The following is a 24,661-nucleotide window of genomic DNA, read 5'->3' as shown; positions in this document are numbered from 1 at the left end:
CCACAAATATGTCTTAATTATATTATATATTATATATTAATTTTATATATATATATATATATATATATATATATATATATATATATATATATAATTTTACAGAAAGTGCACGTAAGACATATTTGTGGAGGAATTATATATATATACTGTGTAGAAAGAGCTACCATCCTCGGACGCAAAGTAATTGAAAATAAAGCGTTTGGTTCCGTCTCAAATCTCTGTTCTCGTCCTCTGCAGCTCAGTGTGTTTCTTTAATCTCAGGATGAGTTTCCCCCTGAGAGACGGAGAGTCTGTAATCCTTTGTTGGTTTACTGTAATTACTGAGGACATCAAGCTGTGATCATGACACCCCCTCACCACCACCACCACCCAACTTCCATGTCTGTCTCTTTAGCTCACCTCCCCTTCTTTCTGGATCAGACTTTTCTTTTTGCTCTTATTTATTATTTCAATTTTTTTTTAAATCTATAAGAATTGCTCTAAACGCTATGGTTACAAAAGACCAGACACGTCTAATTATATCCCTTTTTAGAACCGTGACGATGCCAAATGAGTATGTTCCTTACAGAGCATCGTGTAATTTTCTGTCCTCAAAGTATCTGTGACATGAAAATGCCTTGAGAAAGTCAGCGACAGATTTGAATGAATGTGCAACGTGCGCGTTTCTCAACGGAGCAGCTGCTTGCGAGTCACTCTGCACCACCACCACCACCACCACCACCTTTGTCCTACACAGACGTAATTCAAGACTTCCCAGGAAACCGGAGATTGTCATTGATAACATTAGAACCCCCCCCCCCACCCCCCAAAAAAACCCTCATGTTTGTTTTTCTCGCTCTCATCTTGGCATGAACATGAATGATTCACCTATGCAATAAAATGTCCTTGATTTAGATAACTTGACAATTCGCGTATACATGCAACTACTGATCTATTAATATTTGATCTAGTAATCAATAAAACCTTGTTTACTTTGGACAGGGCTTTTCAAAAAGAGACTGTGCCTTTTTTCTTCTTCTTCTTCTTCTTCTTCTTCTTACCAGTATCTACCCCAAGAGTCGCTTCCAACAAAATAGATACACTTTGTAAATGAATGAATCGCAACGTGTACAAATTTGTACATATGTACATATTTTCTATTGTCAGTCATGGAACAAAGAACTCTTAAAATGATATTAAAGTTATATCTAGAAAAAGAATCCAAAAAAGGAGATCGTGTCAAAGAGCGGAAGCGCTGCTTGTGATCGTTGTTCTGGTTGTGATCGTTCCATTTCATACCGCACCTCTCTGAAACTTCTGAAGCAAGTAACAACAGGAAAATACAGTTTGTACTCCCAAATGTTGCGCATATACTTTTGTCTTTTATAGTGCATGTCTTATTGCTCACTGTTTTGATCCATTATTCAGCAAAGATCGCAATGTTCCTGCACGAGAACGTTGTCAAATGTGGAAAGTAGGACACACTTTCTCTGGTTCTTTATTAGCCGACTTCATTCCCAAAACGTGCCAGCCGTGCGCCTCTGAAGGTAAACGAGTGCACCTACTTGGATAAAAGTAAGAGGTGAGAGAGCCACCTGACATGTGACAGGACTGTTATCAAGCCAGACTCTATCCTATTTGCAGGTCTGGCACAGAATTAGCCACCGAGGAAACACTGATCGTACTGAAGGTTGTTCATGTTGATGTGTTATTTACACATCTATTCCTGGAAAATGGGGAAGACGGTGAATAATATTTATTGAGGTAAATGCAGATGTAGAGAGGGGGCTTATGGGATCACTCTGGAAGAAGATCAGGCAGGTTGCCGAGGATAAAATACTGTTCAGTAGGACTCAGACCAAATGTCTGCAAGATGGAGGCGTCCAGGTCTCTCAGGTCAGATATCACGCTCTTCATCCCTGTATGTCATTAGAAGAAATTAGCCTACATACCCTGTGTTGGTCCTACTGTCTTTAATTAGCAGCATTTACAGTCACATTCATTCTGGACTGGCAGGAATGATCTGATCTATACATGGACGTTTGCTTTTTGGGCTGCTGGCACAAACACGTGCTTTTCACAGAAGACGTCCTCCAGTGTTTCTCTCATTAGTATCATTAATAATGGACCCGTTCCATTAAGGTTGGTCAGGGTCCTGGTGTGAGTGCTGGCTCACAGGAATGACTGTGACTCATTGACTTGAATGAGAGCTTAAGACAATGAGATATAATAATATCGCAAAAATAACAGCGTTTAAAATGTAATTACAAGTATGGCCTTCCTGGGCTTCCATAGTTTAACTTCCAAGGGCATGTCAAAATTGTTGCTGTGTAAAGACTTAGATGCAATACATATTTGACCAATGACGGAAAGTAGCAAAACATCAAAATCGACACATGATTTGAACGATCCCAGGACTTGACGTATGAAGGTAAGCAGAACACTCAACTCAGTAGAAATAAGTTGAATGAATCTAAATGTTATGAATGAACGAAGCCATGAATGGGGAAGTTTAAATGAACCTGGAGGGAGCCAAATACCACAGGAAAACATACACAGTACGCAAGTGTGCTCTTATTTACGAGCTCATTCCGTGTCAGGGAGGTGCAGCAGGCGTGTGGAGGAGCTGCAGGCTGCACCACCTGGACGGAGGGAGCGTCTCCCCTTTCATTGCCTTTGTGTTGCTCGTGAGAGGAGGATGTAGCTTCACCTTCTACCGGCTGTCCAAAAGGGAAACATTTCTATCTCCACGGCTAATTTCTCATTCCCTTTTCTTTCCTTCTTTGTCTTCTTTTTTTTTTTTCTCTTCTTCCTTCAAACTTTTCACTAAGAAGATGAGCAGTGGAGTGACACCGGTGGAAAATGGAGACCAGGACAGCAGGACGACTGTGAGTGATGAATAAAACTAGCTTGACCGAGGCTAGCTTGGCAATTAAGACCAGCTTAATTAACTGGTGCTGCTAAACTAACCGGTACAGTAGACAAGCGGCTAAAAATTAGTGTTAAAATGTGGCTAATTCAGGAGCTAGTTAGCAGGACTGTGCTACAATATACGTCTTATGGCGAATGTTTAAAGTTGCTCAGCACAAAAAAGTGTATTATACATTCGTGTATGTATAAAACCTTTAATATTACAATAAGGGGACAGGGGGAAAAGCAGATGTACAGTGTAGTGAAGTGACGTAAAGATATATGGCGTTGACGTAACTGTAGGGCACGTGTTTAAGCAAAAGTTATCTATAATAGTTTAATGTGACTTGAGCCGCAACAACTAATATATCAGTCGATCAAAAGAGCTTAATTTCTAAGATTCTGTTCATCGTTTTAGTCCATCTGGTCAAGACATGGAAAAGACATGGAATATGTAAATAAACATTTGTAATACTGGAATTTTTTTTTTTTTACTCTGTTTTGTTTTTAAATTAAAAAAAAAAACTAGAAAATGTAAATTCATGGAAATCTGTTTCACTTATTCCTTTTTATTCGAGTATATGTGACTGAAAGATTGAGTGAGAAAAATCTCTTGGTTCCTCTTGATATACTTCGGTACATGTTCATGGGGTGTCAAACCACTTCGCTTGCCATTGTGTGTGTGGTCATGAAAGTATCCCCAATGGCATAGAAATGTCATGGCAATCCAAAAAAAAGTGATTTTTTTTTTAATGATTTAAAATGTAGATTCTTTTGGTGATTCGACAGGGCAAAAATACCACTTTGACCTCTGTGAAATTTTTGATTAACTTTTTTTTTTTCTCCAAATTTTATTGACATTTCATAGGTTAATCGATGGTCCAAATAATCAGAAGATTAAATAATAACAAAAAAATGACCAGTAGTTGCAGCCTCAAGCGTGACATGTTTCTTCTTTTGGAAAATGAAATCAGTGTGACCTCTTAACAAAACGAGGGTCAGTAAGACATGTTGTGTTACATAAGCGTGAACAGTTGAATGCAAGTTGCCCCTGGGGGCAAACAAACAACATTTTCTTTGACAATGTGTGTGAGCCGTCTGTTTGATGTGCGCTATAATATAATGTAGTTCCAGTAATATTTAAAGGTGGCATGCGTTCAGTTAAGTGACAGGTATTTAAAGTTGAAAACGGAGCCAGAATTCCTTTGAGGCGTGCTCATTCTTAACGATATATTTTGCAGATGTTTCCTCCCATATGAATCAGGTATGTTGGAGCAAGGAAACATCTTAAACAGGAAGTTCAGAAACTCCCTTTTATGATGTGCCAACACTACGCTTAGGGTCTGATTAGGAGGAATTTTAGAGGAGGTTGTTGGTTTGACCCGCTCCGACCTCATTTTGGTGCTGCCTTTCTGCTATAGACATCACTTGTTTTTACTGCTCTGGTCCATCTTTTTTACTATGACCACTAGAGGGCATAAAACATAAATATAGGCAATTTTGGCATGCTTGTTTTTAATGACTTATCTGGGGAATGTCTCAACAAGTTCTGCTGTGGGAGAGTAACCACTGCTTTTGACTGTATTTCTGCTCCGTGTAAGCACATTAAAACCACTCTGATGTATGGAAGAACTCAGGTGACAATTAAAGTTCTGTTTACACAGCAGAAGGTAACAAGAAAACTAATTCGCTTATATAACAAGCAGCATCTCCACATGCTGTAATTGTAGGATAATTTCATTCTGTACATATGGAATCACCATAAATACACAAGGGACCGTTTTACTTTTGTGGTTTGCCTGAGAAGATATGGAACAAACTCGACTGAAATTACTTCTCTCTTGATGGCGACTTTAATGTCTTCAAATGTTGGAGCAGACCAAGTAGGTTAGGGGTTGTAAACTATTACACATATATTGCCTTTGTCAAGGTACATGTAACATTTCATGAATGCAATTTCACCAGGTTTCAGGAAATTCAGCCCCTTAGTTTTTTCTTGATCCTGCTAAAAGACAGAAAGATAAATAGCACCATAATAAGAACCTCTTTGGATGAAGTAATAATGCAAAATGAGGGCTGGCTGGATATTTTTTGTCTCACCTCGGATGCAATAAGGCATCTTAAGGCATCAACAAGTGATATTGAAACAGTGTTTGTGATCACAGGCTTTTTTTTTTTTTTTTTTAATTAGTCAGCTCGCAGGATAACTCCAAAAGGTGTGCTTGTATTTTGAAGAAATTCTATTGGGTGATTAGAACTCTGGTTGAGGAAGAATCAGACAGATTTTGGAATTGATCTGGAACCACATCTGATGAGGTCATATCTCCTTGGCAGGGGACTGCGCTCACTCAAGTGCCTGCTAGTTTTTGAAAGGTATTCTAATCAAGACACATTATTCATCGAGGTTAGATTGCTCAAAAAAGTTATCGGCACGGTGTCGTCTCATGAGCTCGAAACTGATTTGTACATAATGGGGAGAGTTCCCAGTCCCTGGAGGACTGTATGAGTGTTGTGTTCTCTGAGACTTCAGGGCTGTTTTCAGATGTCGTGATGTTGCTGCAACAGTGTTACAGGGTCTTGAGAAATGTGTTGATTTTGATTTTATCTGCCTCTTTTTTCATCCCTCTCAGATGGCGTGAGAACTTGCTTGTAAAACATTTACAGTGTGCAGGAATGGTGCGTGCAAAGATATTATTAAAGTAGCTTAGCTGGATTTTCACAGTGGTTGCTTTTTCCAAGCGCGCATTGTACTTATACGGTTTACCTGTCACAGTAATGATAAACTATATGGTTGCACCATGCAAAAGACAAGGATAATCAAAGAGAAATATACAGGCATAACCTGAGAAATGACAGGATGCTGAGTACAAACCTGCACAAATGATCTCTGCTGTTGTTTGAGAGAAAAAGAAACTATGCCCAACATGTACATCCTTACCAAATCCTGCTAATGGACTGAAAGACAAAGCACAGATTCCTTGGCAAATTCAGCAGGTATTATTATGAGTAACTGGTCTTGCAAAACAAATTATGGAAAATATTTTTGTGGTAAACAGAACTTTGGGGATTTGCACACACACACACACACACAAAGTGGAACATATTTGTCCTAGGTGTCATTCGACTTTTGTTTGCACAGTTCTGTTTACACTGCACACGGAGTCTCACTGGGCAAGTGACTGTTATATAAAGTTGCTTCATTAATCTCTCTTATATAACCCACGCCACACATTCCTCACAGTGCCGCGATCAACCAGTGTCACCTTGTAGCAGATGAATGAAGCATTCCTTATTGCACAGTTTTATCTGCAGGTCACTTGTTGTCCACACTGAGTTCTGTATTACAGCAAATGTGTCCAGTCAAGCTCAGCTATATCAAAATATTAAGGTGAGGGCTAACACTGATGAAAATGCTATGCTCCAGGGTATTATAATTTGGAGGTATTTTAAGTTGAATGCTACTTTATATTTCCAATCTACATTTCAGAGGGAAATATCTCTTTCTCTAGTTTGTTGAATAGTACTTTTAATACTGTACTTTAACTTGTAATGCAGTATTTTGACTTAGTTCTATTGCTACACACATAAAGGCACATTAAATACCATTTATTAGGGCCTGAGCCAGAAGGTACTTCTGGCGAAGACCCTATTATGTTTGCTCGGCAGAGCAACACATTAGCAGCACTAAAAACACACACTAACCAGTGTCCCAAGCCCCCCCCAACACCCATGATTTTTAACTTGAATTTTATTTGAAAAACTGACTAATGATAAGGAGAATTTTCCTTCTTCCATTCTTGGTCTGTTTCTGTAACTTTAGTTGACCACGGTGGAAGTACTGCTTTCAGGTACTAGATGGTAGCCTGGAATTCCTCAGCCAGAAATCCCATCAGAGGTGAAAAGAAGAGGAAGTTTAGAGGAGAAGAAGGAAAACAAGACTTGGGGGACTGCGAGTGACTTGGTGTCAGTGTAATGCTAGCTGCTAGCATTTGCATTTTAACTCAAACTCTTCTGCAGTGGTTCCAGATGCACAGTTGCATGAAAGAGATCAAGAGTGAAGGATGTCAGAGCGGAACTATATGTTCATTCACCTCATGTTTGAACGCAACAGTGCAGCACTACTCCAGTTCTCCAGTTAACAGATATGAACACTCCAGCTACAAGCGGAGGCTCAGCAAAACTACATATGCCGTGAGGGACAAATATTTTTTAATACTGATAGTACTTTGAGTGACAGTGAATATTTTGGATAGCTGTGGTTAATCAGAGCTGCTAGCCACCTTTTTTTTTAAATGAGGTGTGTTCATGGAAAAAAATTATTTAGTAAATCAGTCTGAGTATCAAGCTTTAAGAAGATACACCCCTCATGTCTCAGTCCATGTGAACATAAAATAATCTGAAAGGTGTAAATGTTCCTTTAAGTTCTTTCTATTGTGTATTTAACATTAGTGTCCTGCAGGGGAGGCTCACAGCGACAGACCTACTTGCTCTGGTAGTCATTTGACTGGAGAACAATCTGGAGGGAAAAGGGTTGGGCAGCTGCTGGAGCTTCACCCAGCCATGTAAGGCAAGACAGCCGTGGCTTCCCACGCACTTAGTCACACAGAGACAGTCTGGATCGCATCTCCTGATTATCCTCGGGACCAGCCCCCCGTCTGCTTTGTCTGCCCAGGTAGATATCAGTGAAATCTTTGTTGATAGAAGTCAAGCGTTTGCATTTAATGCTGCTTTGAGTTGCAGTTTAGTCTTCTCATTGAATTACAGTTTAATGGCCGTATCATTGGTTAAGGTATGGCAAACCAGTCTAAGTACAATTAGCATAATTCATACAGCAGACAAGGAACAATAGAAACAGGTTAATTTTGTTGAAACTGTGGGGAATCATATATTATTCGGGGATCAAAACTGTTTTACAAACAGTAAGCAACCTTTGTAAACCTGTATCGGTTTATCAGGTGGTGTTTGCTCTTTGGAAAAGTGATTCACTTCTTGTGCTGATGACACACGCTGGTGGTACTCAGAAGCATAGAGTGTATCGATGTCCTGGGAAAAGGTGGCTGATGTCAGCAAGTGAAGGTATCATGTTGTTTTAAGTGTTAATTACTTTTCTTATCATCTGTAGCCTGTGTAGTCGTGTCGCTGGGTTATAAAATGTCTCCTTTGTCTGCAGTCAAAGATAGATGGAGTTCACACTTAGCTGTGAACACTGTCGGGTCTCAGTTATTAGTGTACTGGTGTTAGTGCAAATAGTGCTCTACTGTGTGTGAACCTTCACGTCACATTTTAGCTACCGTGTTAAAAGTGACATCACATTTTCTGCTTATTCAGTGCTCTAAGGTGCTTCTTCTGTCATTGTAGATTTCTTCAGGAATCCGACTGTGATGTCATCTCAAAATTGTGGTTTCATAGCCAGAGTTTGGTGTATTTCTGATTGGTTGATACCAGGATGCTTTGGTAGCCTGGACGGCGAGGTGAGAAAGTGAGGTCACCTCCAATCAGTACCACTCATGCTGGACACTAACTGTATTTGTAACTGATGAAATCCTATTGGCTGCAGGTCTGATGTAATATTTACTTTTTATTTTGAATCCCCGGCAGTCAGAGGAAAGAGACATGATCTGATCCACTGATCCGCTATATTATTCAAGCTGGTCTAGTTTTGGTCATACTTCTATCTTATCTTATCTGTACCTTCTTCCTTTTATTCTCTACTTTGAAGTTCAATTTTTTCAAATTTTTTTACCCACTCATCCGTAGAGGTGGTGGTCTCATATGTGATGTCTCAGTAACTCTTTCGTGTGGGGCTGTGGGGCTCAAAGGTTAGCACAGTTGTCTCATGCTAAGAAGGTCCTGGGTTTGACCCTCCATGAGCTCCGTAGAGGACGGCTTATTTAATGCAGAGGATGACATTTGTCCGTACAATGACAGTAAAGACTTTAAAAAAGAGAAAGACAGTGATCAGGGCTCACTGCACCATTCAGCGTAGGAGCGGACCTGGCAGATTGTTGTTGTTGTTTACTCGTGGTTTTTATGTCACTGTTCCTTCTACTTAAGCAGCTTCATCAGCTCATAATAGACGACAAATCATAGAGCTGGTTCCACCACCATACTTTTTGTTTGATGAAAACTAAGTGTTGGTGTTGAGATACAGCTGACTTGATAACGTGGTTAAATGTCTTGAGCAATTACTGTAAAAACATTTTGGTCAAGGGATTATTTGCACCGCCATGATCACCAGAATAGAATGCAGATACCAGTTGTCATTACAATTCCTCAATATTGTATTGTATGCTGCCAGGTTTCCACAGAATTATGTGCAACATGTTGTTGTCACCTGATGCTTTGTCCTTTGAGCTTATTGACTTCATGAGAATCTGTCTCAATCTGAATATTCCTAAGAAAGGAAGCGTTATGGTCAAATGAAGCAGAACCCCTCAACTGCTGCTGCTGCTTTTTTAATTTAAATTTGTTTTCAATAAATCAATCAAACGATTGAAATGAGCATTAACTTTATTATTATGTAAAACAAAGTACATATATATATATATATATATATATATATATATTATATATATTATATATATATATATATATGTACTCAATGTCTGCTGGAAAATCAGGGCGCCACTTAACTTTGAGTGAACTTGAGGTTAGCTATAACTGGAAAGAAGAATTTTAATGTTAATGTCGTGACATGCATTTGATTCGTTTTAATTTGATTTGATTTTAAGATAAAGTTCACTACATTTCTAAACATTCATTTTATAACTTAATTTATGTTTTTTTGAGTTGAATTCATCAAATCAAATTTAACTATGTAATGTTATACCTCGGCAGACTACACAAAAGTTCAAAGGTCAACTTAACTTGTAACATGACCCCATTATTTAAATTTATTATGTAACTAGTATTTTTTTATTATTGAAACATGTAGCACATTTTCACTCTTCTGTATTGGAAAATATACAAAAGGCATTCTTTCTGTCGCTCAGGAAAAAGGTCTTATTTTGTTTGCTTTGACTAACAACTATTTCTATAACTTGAACCAAATTTCGAAGGATTCAGTAAGCAGGAATCTGTAAGAATAAGGCATAATATGAAATTACAGCGTAACCTCCACCACACAACCAAGAAAATATCTATATATTCCTTGTTGCGTGCATTTTCTGACTGAAGTCAGTGTTTTTCTTGTTGATACACGAAGCAGAGGGTAATTATATCAGGTATTAAGAACAATTAGCAGTAGCTCATTTGGTCGCTGGATGGGCCTGGACCACTGAAGAATGCACCTTGGAGAGGGATCACAAGCCCAGGCCATTTGGCTGCTAAGAATGCCTAATAAGCACCTTTTCTAAAGTGCTATAATCAACTTCTCTTTCATCCATAATCATTTACTGCCAGTGGCTTTTGTGATGTTGACCTCTATACCAACAAACCACAGCACTCTGAGCTGCGAAGTATTATTAAAGCAATAAAACATAAAATACAGTGCCACATTTATAGACGTCACTGTGGTGCCTGTTACTCAGAATATAACCTAATAACAGAGACTATCATATGTCTGAGGACCACCAATAGTTTCATCACATACAATGCAAAATATGCAGCAACTTTGTGTTTCATAACGATCCCCTCAGACGTCTTCTTCTTGTTTGGACCAGCACGAGGAAGCTTTCATGACCCTGACATACTTAAGTCGTGTGTTCATGTGCACATACTGAATACCGGAGTGTATTAAGTGGAAGAAAGCATTTTTGAACATTTGTATCATCTAAATGTAAGATATGCACATGTATGCATGGAGGTGGTGCCAAAGAAACACTGGCATAGCGTGTGTTGCAGTGCAGGAAGGACAATATGTCTCTGTGTACAGTAATCACCTCTTAGGGTGTGTCTGTCCCGTCCTCCTACTTTCTTTGGAAGAAAAAGCCCTCAAGCTGTCCCTCCCTCACATCAAAGGCTGAAATGTTGGTTCACCTATCACCACCTCAGCCATGATGGGTTTCAGACATTGCAGTTACGAAGACCTGTCACTCAGGCTAAAACATTTAGCCTGATTTTCACATGTAAACTGGTTGCTTATGTCGTTTACCAAATATGTTAACTAAAGTTGACATCCTCTATTTGCACACTTCCAAACTGTGAATTGTTTCCACACATTCACAGAGCCTTTTATTTCTATGTATCATAGGGGCATACACAAACAGGTTTTTTCCACTTCAAAACAATGAGCTGGGTGTTTCATAGACCAACGCATTCAAGCATTAAAGCTCAATAGTTTGCAGCAGGGATGATGTCTGTTTACAGGCCAACCCGGAAGTTACCATCTCCAGGGTTCCCCTAGGCCAAAAGCATATGAGCTTTTCTCTTGGAAGCAGAAAATTAGCTCTTGTGGTTTAAAAAAAAAGAAGTTTGAGACCAACACATTTTGTTCAGTAAGATAAGCTTTTTATAAATTCGAAGCTAACCTTATGGTATTAAGAAATCAAACTGCAGACTCGTGACTTCAACATCAACACTTCTCGCTTTGCGTTCCTTCTGTTTTTGATGCAATGACATGTTTATGTCCTTGAGAACTTCTGTAGTTTAGTTTAGCCACTTGTTACACATGGAACAACTTCAAAATAGATCGTTAAATACCGACCTCTTTTTAAATGTAGAAACTGTCTTTATTTTGTGTTAAACACAGACCCTTTATTTTGGTATTTGACCCTCATTCGCTAACTTTGAGAAGAGGGAAGCAGGCAGTCAACAATGCTGACTTATTTCTGGGTTTTAGCAATCATACCAAAGTTGAGACTGGAACATGTATCGTATCATTCTCTGTTCTTTCAGCTCTTTAGCCTTCTTCACCAGCAGTGAATCAGGCTGAACGCCACGATAGAACTATGCTGTTGTGCTGCATGTTTCTCATTTCATTATGACCTCAAGTTTAATGTCTGAACCAATTGAAAAATACAAACAGACTTCACTTGTTTTTTGTTACACAGAGGTTTAATACTCAGCTACACTGATCTCAATTTACGGCCACTTATTGAGTATCCACATGATGCACTGCTGTGTTGTTGCGTTGAAGCAAAATGAAGTTAAGAACTTTTCCCAGGAAAGGCGTGGGTGAATGTTTGCTTGGGGGGAAAAAATCCAATGGGAACATTTGCAAAACATTTGACTCCGATTGTGGTGCTGGATATGATTGTTCTCCCTGGATAATGAGTGATAGATTTGCATGTGGTGTCATCACATTATGCTCATACTGAACTTATTATTGCGACACTTGACAACAGATTGTGGTATGTAGGGAATGTGCAACTGCCTCTTAATCATTCCTCCACTGTAGCCACAGGAGTCATTCTCACGAGTAGCAATTAAAGATGTATGAATAAATACATCTATCAAGTGCATAACTGGAATATTGTCACTGAGTCTTCGTGTTCCTTGTGTCATGAACTGTTTCTTCTTTTTAACGGGTCAGTTTGCTTTTTGCTTCAGTGAATATGGAAGCAGTTGTTATTAGGGGTGTGAGTGTAAAATGTCACAGATCATGATTTAAGACCGGGGAAAGCATCTGTTTCTCTTGCATTATATGTTGCACGGAAGGTTCACACCTGTCTGTGAAACCTGTAAAAATACCTCAGACTGAAAAGCCAGACTTCGTCATAGCAGAGTAGTTACATCCCCGTCAATATGTCGCTGGAAACATTTTACTTATATATTCTGTGGAAAAACAACACCTAACTTTCAAGCGTCTCTCATTTCTTGTAGCTGTTACAAACATGTTACAACTTTCCGAGATCTTAAGATTATTACAGCTCGGACATCAGCAGAGCATTTTTCTCATTTATATTATTTATAAAGGGGCATTTGAGTTATGCTGTGTTGATCTGATTTAGCGCCAACGCCCACCAATGGAGTGAATGAGGCTGATGAAGGCGACACCACTTGACCTGGCAGAAGTGATAAATTCTTTACGCTAAGAACGCAGATGACCTCTGCGACCTCTCAAACATAACAAACTGCTTACAAGAGTTGTCATTCTGACCAGTATGAACGGTAACAATATAACAGTCATAACTGTGCACCACATGGCGTCAAGGATTAAGCATTATTTAGGTTGGTGATAAGATGAAGAACCCTAACAGCTGTCTTACGTAACACACCTGTTGGAATGGATTTCATTTGTCAGCGGGCTCAATGGTTTGTTTTCTTTGTGCATTCAGAGCAAAAGTAGTTCTATTTGACTTGAGCCAAACCTCCAGTTAGTAAACTGGGTGGTTCCAAGGAGGACTATACATGTTTAACTCACGTATTTGTTCCCCTCTAGGAAAGGTTGAGTTGTGCTCATTAAAAAAAAGAGAAAAAAGATATCAAAGTGAGTTTACTTTTATCTGATTTGTCTGAGGTGTTATTACTTTTTCGAGCTGTTTGTGTGTTGGTCTGTCAGTAGGATTAAGCAAAACCCCCCAGGTTAATGTTCATAAAACTTGCTGGAGGGGTGGAGCGTGGGAAGGTTCCCTTAGATGTGGAGGCAAATCTGAAATTTTTTTTTTTTAACTTCCCAAGCTATATATATTATATATAGTATTTGTCTATTCCAGTGCTTGGGAGCATTCAGTCTTCTAACCACTGACTGCTAAATGTCATGTTAATGTAGTGCTGCTCTGATTCTGTGCACTGGAAATTGTCATGCTTCAGATTTGAATGTAAATCATCTTCATCAGGTTTTACAATGTTTTCTTTGAAAAATCATCCTTTTTAAAAGTAATCTGATGGCTTCACATAAATGTAGTGGAGTAAAAACTACAATATTTCCCTTTAAATGAAGTGGAATAAAAGTACAAAGTCCCCTAAAATATATGTATTCAAGTGGAGTACAGATACTTCAAAACTGTGTCAACTCAAATAAAATGACAATACATGAATGAAATATGCAGTGTTACCATCACGAGTGAGTCTTATGTAAGAGCTTTACTCCACTAGAAAATATACATCTCTTTCTTGTTCTCTCTCTCTCCCTCTCTTACACGTGTCAGAAAAGAAAAGAAAAGAGCGTGGCTTAGAACGTGGACTAGATCATCTGCTTCTCTGCAAAGATTGTTGACCCAAACTTTTCCCCAAGTTGTCATGGCAATAGATGACACACGATCAAAACTTTTTTGAAAGGGGGACCACGCTGGGTGAGTGACTCAGCCTGCCATGATATTTTAGGTAAACTGGTTTCATTCCTCCAGTAACTTTAGAGTTGCGTTTTGGTCATAACCACCAGACTAGGCTGGATGCGTTGGAAATGTCCCCTCATTGTTGGTTGCTAAGCAATGCAGTGTAAGTGTTAGGCTTCCATGGAGGAGGAACTTTAGTAAAAGGAAGTTTGAGGCAAACAGGCCCCCACCGCCCCACCCGTGTTCCGCCCTCTTTCTCAGTGGTGAGTTTCCTCTCCACTCTTGTTCTGCTCATAATAGTCATTGCTGCTTGTTCATGCAGCTCTTATCTTCTCATCTTTCACTTCAGGACAGATGCAGGCGGCTTAGACTCACTCTACAAGATCAGGATCAGTCAGACTACAACTCAGAGTGGCACCGCAAGGTACAAAATCAGAGAGCGAAACATTTTTTATTTACATACTGGAATGTTGGCTTAACATTTGTTTACTGATTGTAGGAGAGCAGCATTGCGGTGGTGCTGCCACAGAAACCAGAAGAAGAGAAAGAAACACTTGAATTCATCACTCCCACAGACGTGGAAGTTGAAGTCATCAAGGTATGTGAGCTTATTTCTGTGACACTTGCTTCTGTAGTTGCATGTTGAGCCCTTTCATGCCAAGCTGAGCTGTGTTGTCTAACATGCTACCGTTGGCGTGTCAATTAGGTTTACCTTGAATCCCGTTCAAAGAGAGCAGAGAGCGTAAAGATGTTGACAGACGAGGTGTCGCAGATTCAAGAGGTCAGTTTGTGACGAGGGGATTCGAACTTCACATTCAGACAATGACTCAACAGCATAACATTAGCGTGTGTGTGTTTGTGATGTCGCTCCAACTTACATGTGAGTTTTTTTAAAGCATGATGTGTTTGTTATTCTCAGGTGAGGTACTGTCTGAAGACTCTGAGAGAGCAGATGGCTGCCAGACAAAGTAGCAGCAACAACAACAACAAGAAGGTACACACACCATAACAGGCTTGTTCTACTGTTGTGCTGTGTCCATGAGACAAATAATCATTTGACCAAGCAACAGAAACGTGATTTACAGCAGTTTTTCTTATTGAGTCTGTTGAACCTGTGAGCTGGTTTAAAACATTAAAGTAAATCCGTGGATTTGGAGTAGATCATTGTCATTCCTCTGAGATTTTAATAATTGGCAAAAATCTTGGATAACAAGTGTAGTAATTGCTGCCCTGATGCAGTATTCAACACACTGCAACATAAACAATATTATCACCACTGTTGCAGAAGTACTTGCTCATTGGGAATGTTTGTGGTCTCTTTAAACTAAATTAATTTAGCGACCGTAGTTCTAGACTTTATTTGTAAAGGGTCATGAGATAACCTTAGATGTGATTTTGCTCGGTTTCAATAAGACAGACTTCATTGTCTCACCACTGATCTTCCTGGGTTCCTTAGTACAGCACAATAAAGCCAGTAGACAAATTCTTGATCACATTTAGAGAGAAATGTTCAAAATGACTGAAACCAGGACATTGTAGAATGGCCGACAAACCACTTTCCACATCCTGAATAGAAAAATGCCACAAAGAACACGTATGAAACAAGCCAACGTTGTGTTGTTGCACTGATCCCACTGAGGATCACAACAGTGTTGTGCTGACAGAAAGGAGCGGTTGGAATAAATGTGAAATGCCAGCACAAAAATGTTTCGAAAGAACAAGATGAGAACCTACTTTCCCTCTCAAACTGTCTCAAACAACTTATTAAAAATTGTGTATCACTGGACAACTGTACCAGTGTCCCACTGAGCATTGAAGGAGAAGGAATGTCTCTTTCCCTACTCTTGTTAGCTTGAAAGTATCTGTCCAGAGACATTATCAAGATGGCTGTGAGGCTAGACTTGCCTAGAAGGACTCTGTTGATGCAGTATTGTTCTTTATAATGTGTTTGTGTGAATTTGTGGATTTGTTTTTGTATTTCATACCACGTTGTGTTCTAGTTTTGTTCCATGTGTTGTCAGGATGATTCAGATCTTCATTTGACTCTCAAATTGCAGTTTCTTAAGCACTTCGCACCATTTCTGTAGTATGAAAGAAATGGGAGGAATAAACAGAGCTCTAACTCCACTAACCAGCTACTTCTCTCTTCCTCAGTATCCAGCCAATGGCTACAGAGTCAGCGTGCCCAGAAACCAATCAGCTGTCACCAATGGCAACACAGGCTTCAATGAGTCAGAGTCTCATGTAAGCTTATCACATTTCATCGTCCCCTAACATCTTCATAAGAGTGGGACTCGTGGCTTTTGTCATGTCATATTTCATGAGTGAACTGCCAGAAACGCCTTCATTGTATCTGCCAAGGCCGATTTCAACCGAATCTAATTTGAATGCATTCAGATTTGTATTTAAATTACTGACATAACTTTCAAAAGAGGAAATGATCCACCCCTCCAGCTGTTTCCCAGTCAAACCAGACAAGTGCCTGCTGTATAAAAAGTGGTGCCAGGCTCTCAGAGGCTGATTAAAAAAGCAAAGCATACACACAAGATCTCACTCACACACTGACTAGTAGGGACACACACACACACACACACACACACACACACACACATATGAAGCTTGATATTCTCTTTCCCATACATTGTTTGAGACTCAGTAACATCTCCTGTAGCACAGTACTATTATCTACTGAAGAAGTCTGTGGTGTTTTGTGCAGTATATAGGTTACCAAGGGTCATTTTACACCGCCCTCCATTTAATGTGAGGTATGGCAGTCACCTACAGCCTCAAGATGCAAGATTATCTCTGCGCAATTTAATAAATGTCAGACTGTTTGACTGCTGAGTTAACTGCTTCAGGCCAGACCAAACTACATTTTAAACACATCAAAAATGGCTGCTTTTATCTGTTTCACCCATTTCAGCTGTTATCTGTATTGTACCTTGTCCTCAGGTTCAAGCAGCATGCCAGATTAGGTCTAATTGAGCATGTCACTCTCTGTCTGCTTGTGTTCTCTGCTCGGGGGATGACCAGGAGGAGAGCGCGAGCCTCAGGGAGGAAACCAAGCGCCTGTATGCGCAGCTGAAGGAGATGGAGAAAAGGCATCAGGAGGAGAGGGAGAGGCTGCAGGTCTGTAACATGACACGTTTCCTGTCCTCAGCTATGACTCACTCCCCTGCTGCTCTCCTTCCTTTAATCGTCCTCATTATCTGTCACTGTTATCTTTTGATTTCATCTCTCATCCTGTGATCCTCTACTGTCTGGTTCTTTGCTCCACCGCACATCTGTCAGGTCATGTCAGGATGCTGTCTGCATCTGAAGCTTCTAAAATAACTGAGAAGCAGTTTCCTGTCACATGATCTCACTAAGTTAGCGTGCCACAATACTAGACATTGAACCACTTTTAACTGCCACTGCTCTTCATGTTTTTGTGACTAATTTGACTGTGACTATCAGATTTGTCTTCATTTCTTGCCCTTGGCAAATCACAATGTTGTAGTTTGGGTACGATCAAATCACAATAAGCAAATATTCCAACACAAACATCACAACACAGCTATGAAAGATTTAGCACTAACGAGGGAAACTGAGGTGTCTCATCAGGTGTGTAGATGGCACAGCAAGCCAATTTTACCAAAAACAATTTTATTTAGTTTATATTCTGTAACATTTCTGAACATCTTAGAAAAACCCACAGCAAAACTCAGTCTGTGGCTCCTGTGGCAGGTGGAGTCCAATGAGTATCGTGTCCAACTGGCTGAGCAGTCACAGCGACTGCAGAAGGCGGAGGAGCAATCAGAGGAACGAGGTCAGCAGATGGAGGAGCTTCAGAGGCTACTGGGAAGCATGGAGATTGAGAGTGGCCTCCTTAAAGACAAGATGGTGGCAGGCGAGGCTGAGCTGCTGCAGTTTAAAGCCAACAGAGAGGGACAGCAGGAGAAGGAGGAGAGGTGAGGAGCCAAAGGTCCAAGACTGGTCTGTTTTATCTCTGTCTGTTACATGGAGGTTGTTGGTGTGTACTCATGTGTGTGTGTGTGCGTGTGCACGCGTGCTTGCAGGTGTGCTGAGCTGGAGAAGGAGGTGGCCATCCTGAAGGAAAAGATTCATCACCTTGACGACATGTTAAAATGTCAACAGAGGAAAATGCGACACATGATTGAACAGGTATCAACACACAAACTCCTTGTGTCAGGAAGTCATTGATGAGGAAATTAGATACAGGGGAGACGAATATACAAATTTTATTGATTTTTGGAGCCAAGCGAAACGTGTGGTGAAACAAAACTCAGATGGGATGAGTAAGCGATGCAGCATCGGCTCCTGTCAGGGAGGGAGCTGCTTTTTCTTTTGAGGGTGTCACATTGTTTATTTGTTTTCCCAACAGCTGCAGAACTCCCGTACCATCCTACAAGAGAGAGACAGAGTCATCAGGGATCTGGAGGAGAAGGTGGCTTTCCTGGAAGCTGAGGTCAGGAGCCTCATGTAAAGTTTGCGTTTCCAAAGCTGTTTTACTTGCTTTGTAAATGTCTATAACACTATTTTGTTCACAGAACAAAGAAATGCATGACCATATGGAGTACTTCCTGGCAGGCCAGGACCCTCCACCCCTGAAATCCAATGAAAACAAACCAGAAGTCATTTACAGGTGAGCCTTCCCCTTCTCGCATCAACTTGACCAAAAAGTATGGAGTACTCAAGTACGGTAGGTTTCTTTAGCTCATGAAGATGTTTTTCCACAGCTGCATCACTTTTTTTTTTGACTCCAGAATGCAGAAAGAGCCAGCGACGAATATATTTAGATTTAGGCTAATGACACTCCATAGCCTCCAACTACAGACAACAGCAAAACTGTCCAAAAAAGTGCATTTGCTTCCTCTGAATTGCGTAATCCGCCATATCCGTATAATCCTCTTCTTCCTTACCCATCCATATGTTCAGTAATCCACAATCACTTTAATTTGAGCTAAAAACGAATGATAACCCTGACTAACAGTAGTCCTAACTAATTGCACTCCTTCCAGTTCAGCACACCGGTGCTGAAGTATCTAGTCAGTTAATTTGTTTTTTGCTCAGATCCAAGTGTTATTGAATGACTGAAGATGCGGATGGGGAAAGAAGATGGGGGTCATCTCTGACAATTTGCTTAAGAGTTAATGAGTTGAGAGTCAATGAACCTTTTTGGGCAGTTTTACTGTTTGTAGTTTTTGGCGATGGGGCACCATTAGCTTCATGCTAAATATATTTAGCTGGCTCATCCTGCACTCTGGAGTCACAAAAAATGTTCATGCTTTATAGGTGAAGTGTCACATTAAGGTTTACAACATTAACTCTTGTGTCGTCTCTCGCTCACAGTAAACCACTCACACCAACAACATCCACCAGCAAGTCCCTTCCGTTCATCAAAGTCATCGAAATCAAATCCTGAATTGAGTGACAACCAGAAAAGAACCAAGAGTGACAAAGATGTAAATATGTATTCAATCAATCAGCAGTGTATAAAGCATGCAGTAGGTCTGCAGCGTTTTACCAGACCTCATGGTGACACAGCACATATAGTCTGAGGCCTCTGCTTCCCTATCTGGCTTCCTGCGTGTCTACAACCTGAACCTAAACAAGGAAAGAATACTGCCCTGGAATCTGACGGAGGCACAGCTCCCAACAAGGAGGGATTTACAAAGACGCCAATCCGTGCGGTTCGTGCTGCTCTCTGTCAGCCAGCTTCTGAGATGCAGCAGCAGTAAGGGGGAGGGAGAATCTGAGCTGGTCCAACAGGTCAAAACTGCTCAGTTGTTACTGTAAAAGGCTTCTGGACACAAAAATGATAATTTTGTGTTGAATGTTGGAGCACTGCTCCATAGGCCGGTGGTTCTTTATCTCAGACCCCCTCCAGTAGAGTCCATTTGGTATCCATTGCCCACCTCCCTGCAATTTTTTGCCCACAGACAGAAAAATAACTTCAGTTTTTGCTTCAGTGTTAAATGGATTTGTTTTAATAATGGCACCATCACAGGAAACGTGTATTGTTTGGACTAAAGACCACAATGAGACAATAATGGGGGAAATAAGTAAGAAAAAGGGCATTGGGCCTTTTAACTTATTAAAATAAAATAATTTAGTTTCACAGGACTTGTTAAAGAACTAGTTGTAGTTTAGTTTATTCCACTTTACAAATCAATTCCATTCAGCACATACTCAGTAAATTCCCCCAGATAGTATCCCACAACCTCTGTGGGGACCCTGACCCCCAGGTTGAGAATCACTGTCATAGACAGCTGATTTAAGCAGAATCATTAAGGTTCTGAGGTCAAATTCCTCCATGCTTTGCACCTCATTGCCAAAGGCAGACCTGCACTTAGCTGTGTCAACTTTGAAATATAATCAAATCTATTAGTCTGACAGTGGAGTGGGTAGAACATGAATTAAGAGTGATCATGCTTTTATACATTACACCTCTGACTTTTTAACATTTTATTACCCTGAAAGTAGCTTTTAGATTGTGTCGAGGTAGAAGATAGCTCAGAACATGAATACAGTTGTTACCCCTGCTGCCAAGTGCTCTCTCAATGCATTTTTCAATTGAAAGCAGCTAAACAAATGCATATGTCTAGTGTGTGTATAGACTGTTGTCTCCTTGGCACTACGTCCACTGTAATCTAGGAAGAATGTTAGTAGTATTTAATGTGAACACTGTAGATAGAAAAACTGAAGTGCAGTTTTTGATCATTAATGTGTTAAATAAAAGTTTTTATTTAATTGTAGTAAAAACCAGTGTCAAGTTTTTCAAGCCAAACTCTGCCTGTGCCTTCCCGTTTCCCGGCAACGTCCTGCTGCCACCTAGTGGAGGAGTAACGCACAAAAATGTAGACATGAATTGGAAGGTTTTTATCTCAAACCCCAAGGGCATACTTAATTTAAATACAAATCACACAATATCACATTCAATATAAATATCTATCTATACAAACACATAATGAAACACATTCATTTACACATTTCTGTACAAATAAAAATTACTACAGGCCGTTACTTTTTCTATTTACAAAAATGACAATGAAAAACTTGCCAAATGGGCTACAATCATGTTTGTCCTCACATTACTTAATAAGTTCAAAATCCATTAAGAACAAAGGCCTATGAAGAGGAAAAAATATTTGGACTTTTACAGTTTATATAAAAATAAACATGGAAATAACTCCTTGAAATGACTGGAAACTTGTTTCAGACACTAAGGAAAGGTCTTGGTAGTGCTCGGTCAGTCTTTGGATGCGTAACTGTCTTTGCTCGCAGTCTCTCACAAGGTGCTCTCAAGTGTGTTGTAGTTGTCTTTAAAACTTTTCAGCTCCAGGAAGTGTTTGGGCCTCTTGCTGCGCTGGCCAGTGGAGGGGAGGTAGGTGACCTGGATGGTGGAGGGAGTGCTGCGGACAGGAGAGCCCGTCAGGTCCTTGGCTGCCGACTGGTGGTGTTGGTCCAGGCTGGTGGAGCTGGAGTAGGCCTTCACACTGTAGGTGGCGGGAAAGCGAAGAGGGTTATACATGATAATCAATTATTTTACCAACTTTTTTTGATTGCCATTCTATTGTTGGTGATTGGTGACTGTCAAGACTATTAATTTTTGTTATACAATGTTACCATGGCAGCCCATTTGGAGTTTTACCAGAGAACTCAAAGCAGTTGTGACTGGACTCCACATGGTCAGATCTTTTCCAAACTTCACTCGTCTGATTAGAGTCAAGGCCTGACCACATCTACCACCTGAATTTATGTCATAATGGGTTTTTTTCTAAAGCTGGATGCAAACTCTGCTATGGATTTTCTATCCTTGGAGGCTTCATTTCAACAACGAATCAATCAATCCAACAATTTTACACTTTTAAGTCCACTTACACATCAGCTAGTTCATTGAGAGCCTGCTGGTAGTCCAGAAACTCGGCTTCTCCAAAGACCTAAAACAGAGTGGATGGACATTAATATAGCTAAAGACCCATCTACAATGTTAAATCCCCTTTCATCATCCACCATTGTCAGTGACACATGTACACACCCCAGTCCCGTGGCGAGCGCTGTCGTAGCCCTCAAGCAGGCGGTCAATGAGGGCACTGCGGCTGCTTTTGATCAGAGAGTGAGAGTTACGCAGCTCGAGCAGCCAACTCTGGAAGTTACGTCCGGTAAATGCACTGGGACTGCAGCTTATCTCCTGCAGAGGGATTCCTGAGGTGAAGGAACACAGAGAAGATGAAGAGATATATATAACAGGTCACAGCAAGAAAAACCAAAAACTCCATCAACTCAGAACTTAATGTAAATTACATCACACAATGTAAGAATGTGAGAAGTGATGGATGAAATGGTACAAAACTGAGAAGTCTCACCTGAGTCCCTGATGGCATCCAGAGCTTTCATTCTATACAGGTAGTTATAACAACCTGTAAAACAAACAGACAGATAATAATATAATATAATATAATATAATATAATATAATATACTATAATGTGTTCTTTTAAGACATTCAGATGGCAACAAGGAGGAAGTGTCTGACTGATTTGTGATGACTGCTTCAGCCTGTCGTCTTCTTCTGACAGGAGCCGAGGTTCAAAACGGATCTCATGGACTTTGGACAATTGGGAGTCGATGTCTTCTCTGAAACCCTGAAAATTAAGTAAATAAAAACTTAACTAGAGGAATTTAGGCTGATAGGAGAACTCAAATGAAGATAATAGTAGAGAAGATTCTGTTCACCTTGGGTGCATTGTGACCAATCGGTGCATGTGGTCCCCGGCGGGATCTCATTGCAAAACGCATAATTTGTCTTTTGACAAAGATGAACAGCAGCACAAACACCTGCACGTAAACAAACGTGACAGCACTCTTAATATCATCATTCAATAACTCTAAAATCAAAGTAAATAATAGTGCCGGTCTGCGTTACTTACCAAGCTGCCATAGGCCATAACCAGAACAACGTTCACCCCCGATAACGACTCTGCCATGATGAAGCCAAATGTAATTGTTTATCCTTGTTTAGTTAGCTAATGCTATATTAGCTCAGTGGCTAGCCCTCAGTTTCCTACTTATGAGGACTGCTCACTTCAGCGCTGATTAAAAAAAAACATTAAATTAATAAATAAATCTTTGTAGCTTTGAGGAATGTTGGGAATGTTACTGCTCTATATTCAGAGTTAAGCTACATGGTGCATGCATGGGAAAATGCGCATAGCTGCCGACTACGCTAGCCTGATGCTGTGAGTGCGACAGCTGCTTTGCGACGCTCTCAATTACCGTAATAACGCGGTAAGAATGCGCAAAAAAAAAATCCTGGTTTTTCTAGTTTGTGCATTTAAAAAAATAATAATTCGGCTTCAACTCACTTCGTTAGACAGTTAAAGCTAGAGCTGTTTAAAGAAACATAAATGGTTGTAATGATTTAACTTGCCTGCCTGTTTTCATCACCAGCTATTCAGCTGTGAGTATGTTTATGATTTTACACCTGTGCAATATTTGACTGTGAATACACTTATCATTGTACATAATGTTCCTATTTTGTATCTAACCTTGTTTATACTGTTCCAACTTTTGTACACGTCCTTATGCTTAAATTGCTTGTGTTCTTCCGCAAAAATGTGTTACCACATACTTGTGCTGTATGTCTGACATCTTTGCTGATTCGATACATGCAATGTCCGTCTAATGAAGAATGATTTTTATCTTATATAATATTACATTCTTATTCCATTAATACTTGTGGGCAGTAGTGAGTGGAACTCAAGCAACATGGAACAACAAATTACAGCCTCTTAAAATAAACAAAGTGTCTCCCTATGTGATTAAATGATAACGTAATATTCCAATCCTCATGATGGATTTATATTAGGTTTGTTTTGTCCACTGCACCACTGATCCTAAAAAAAAGCCAAGATAGTAAAATGTATTGCATCACACACACACACACACACACACACACACACACACACACACACACACACACGTATATATAATGTATAATATATTTACCATATTATTTCACTTTACCAGTTTCCTAATTGTAATCCTCTGTGTTGCTGTAACATCTCTCAATTATTCAGTGAGTTGGCATTTTCAAATACTACATAGACAGGATCATTACTATGAGGTCATAACCATCCTCTCTATTTTCTTTTTTACACACACCCACACACATAGTCACACACATATGAAATTGTATGTTTATACACATACTGCTGCTTGAACAGTCCTCCGATTTGTATATAAATGCGTTTCATTGCTGTGTATTATTTTTGTAATATATTGTTATAGCCAGTACATAGTCTATATATTTCCATTTTATTATTATTTCCCTTTCTCTTCATGTTTATGTTTCTTCTCTTTCACCGGTAATGTGAACAATTTTCAATTAGTTTTTTTAAATTCTGAATGTAAAAAAAAAACCACAATGTTGATGGTAATATCATAATTTCATATTGTTTTAAAGGGTACATTGCAGGAACCAGTAATGTAGCATGTAGCTCTCTGCTTGTGACGATTGTTATCTGTGTTTTGCATCAGTCGAAGTGACATGTCACCGCTCGGTTAATAAAATAAAGCTATATTAGTATGCGATCACATGTTGTGGGTCCAGTTT

The 24,661-nt window shown here is 39.8% G+C and overlaps 2 protein-coding genes and 1 long non-coding RNA gene across 6 annotated transcripts; 2 read left to right on the top strand and 1 right to left on the bottom strand.

The window, feature by feature from the left end:
• Positions 1-1,634: 1,634 nt before the first annotated feature.
• tuft1b (tuftelin 1b) lies at positions 1,635-20,984 on the top strand. 4 transcript variants are annotated; one of them, XM_086194237.1, is made up of 13 exons: positions 1,635-1,875; positions 2,814-2,867; positions 14,395-14,469; positions 14,545-14,643; positions 14,752-14,826; positions 14,965-15,039; positions 16,200-16,289; positions 17,079-17,174; positions 17,772-17,995; positions 18,104-18,209; positions 18,430-18,513; positions 18,596-18,690; positions 19,398-20,828. In XM_086194237.1, exons 1-13 carry the CDS (start codon positions 1,771-1,773, stop codon positions 19,468-19,470), a joined length of 1,251 nt encoding a protein of 416 aa, XP_086050363.1. In that variant the 5' UTR covers positions 1,635-1,770; the 3' UTR covers positions 19,471-20,828. The 4 variants fall into 4 exon arrangements, with proteins under 4 accessions (XP_086050363.1, XP_086050365.1, XP_086050364.1 ...); XM_086194239.1 differs by lacking the exon at positions 1,635-1,875 and adding an exon at positions 2,300-2,410 and having other exon boundaries at positions 19,398-20,984; XM_086194238.1 differs by lacking the exon at positions 1,635-1,875 and adding an exon at positions 2,338-2,410 and having other exon boundaries at positions 2,811-2,867; positions 19,398-20,984.
• Positions 4,886-7,515, top strand: LOC147240672 (uncharacterized). Its single transcript, XR_015111365.1, has 4 exons — positions 4,886-5,262; positions 6,202-6,277; positions 6,710-7,080; positions 7,349-7,515. It is a non-coding gene; the product is annotated as an uncharacterized LOC147240672 (long non-coding RNA).
• On the bottom strand, positions 20,300-23,287 carry LOC147240670 (lipid transport auxiliary protein 1-like). The gene is made up of 7 exons (XM_086194241.1): positions 22,977-23,287; positions 22,783-22,884; positions 22,583-22,691; positions 22,420-22,468; positions 22,087-22,258; positions 21,930-21,988; positions 20,300-21,544 (listed from the first exon to the last, which is right to left on the bottom strand). The coding sequence occupies exons 1-7, from the start codon at positions 23,031-23,033 to the stop codon at positions 21,337-21,339; spliced, it is 756 nt and encodes a 251-aa protein (XP_086050367.1). The 5' UTR covers positions 23,034-23,287; the 3' UTR covers positions 20,300-21,336.
• Between the last annotated feature and the right edge of the window lie 1,374 nt (positions 23,288-24,661).

The sequence above is a fragment of the Aulostomus chinensis genome, chromosome 22, assembly GCF_037954235.1.
Source record: "Aulostomus chinensis isolate RoL2024-O1b breed Wild chromosome 22, RoL_Achi_v1.0, whole genome shotgun sequence".
In the NCBI taxonomy this organism is placed as follows: Eukaryota; Metazoa; Chordata; class Actinopteri; order Syngnathiformes; family Aulostomidae; genus Aulostomus; species Aulostomus chinensis.
This window is presented reverse-complemented; position numbering and strand designations above follow the sequence as displayed.

Bases quoted from the DNA above. Each gene is read 5' to 3' on its own strand.
- tuft1b (XM_086194237.1), top strand. From the start codon at position 1,771: ATGGGATCACTCTGGAAGAAGATCAGGCAGGTTGCCGAGGATAAAATA. The intron at 14,827-14,964 runs GTCAGTTTGTGA...TGTTATTCTCAG, and splicing joins AGGTGTCGCAGATTCAAGAG to GTGAGGTACTGTCTGAAGAC. The intron at 17,175-17,771 runs GTCTGTAACATG...CTCCTGTGGCAG, and splicing joins AGGAGAGGGAGAGGCTGCAG to GTGGAGTCCAATGAGTATCG.
- LOC147240670 (XM_086194241.1), bottom strand. From the start codon at position 23,033: ATGGCAGAGTCGTTATCGGGGGTGAACGTTGTTCTGGTTATGGCCTAT. The intron at 22,692-22,782 runs GTGAACAGAATC...CTTAATTTTCAG, and splicing joins TTGGTCACAATGCACCCAAG to GGTTTCAGAGAAGACATCGA. The intron at 21,989-22,086 runs GTGTGTACATGT...ACTCTGTTTTAG, and splicing joins GCGCTCGCCACGGGACTGGG to GTCTTTGGAGAAGCCGAGTT.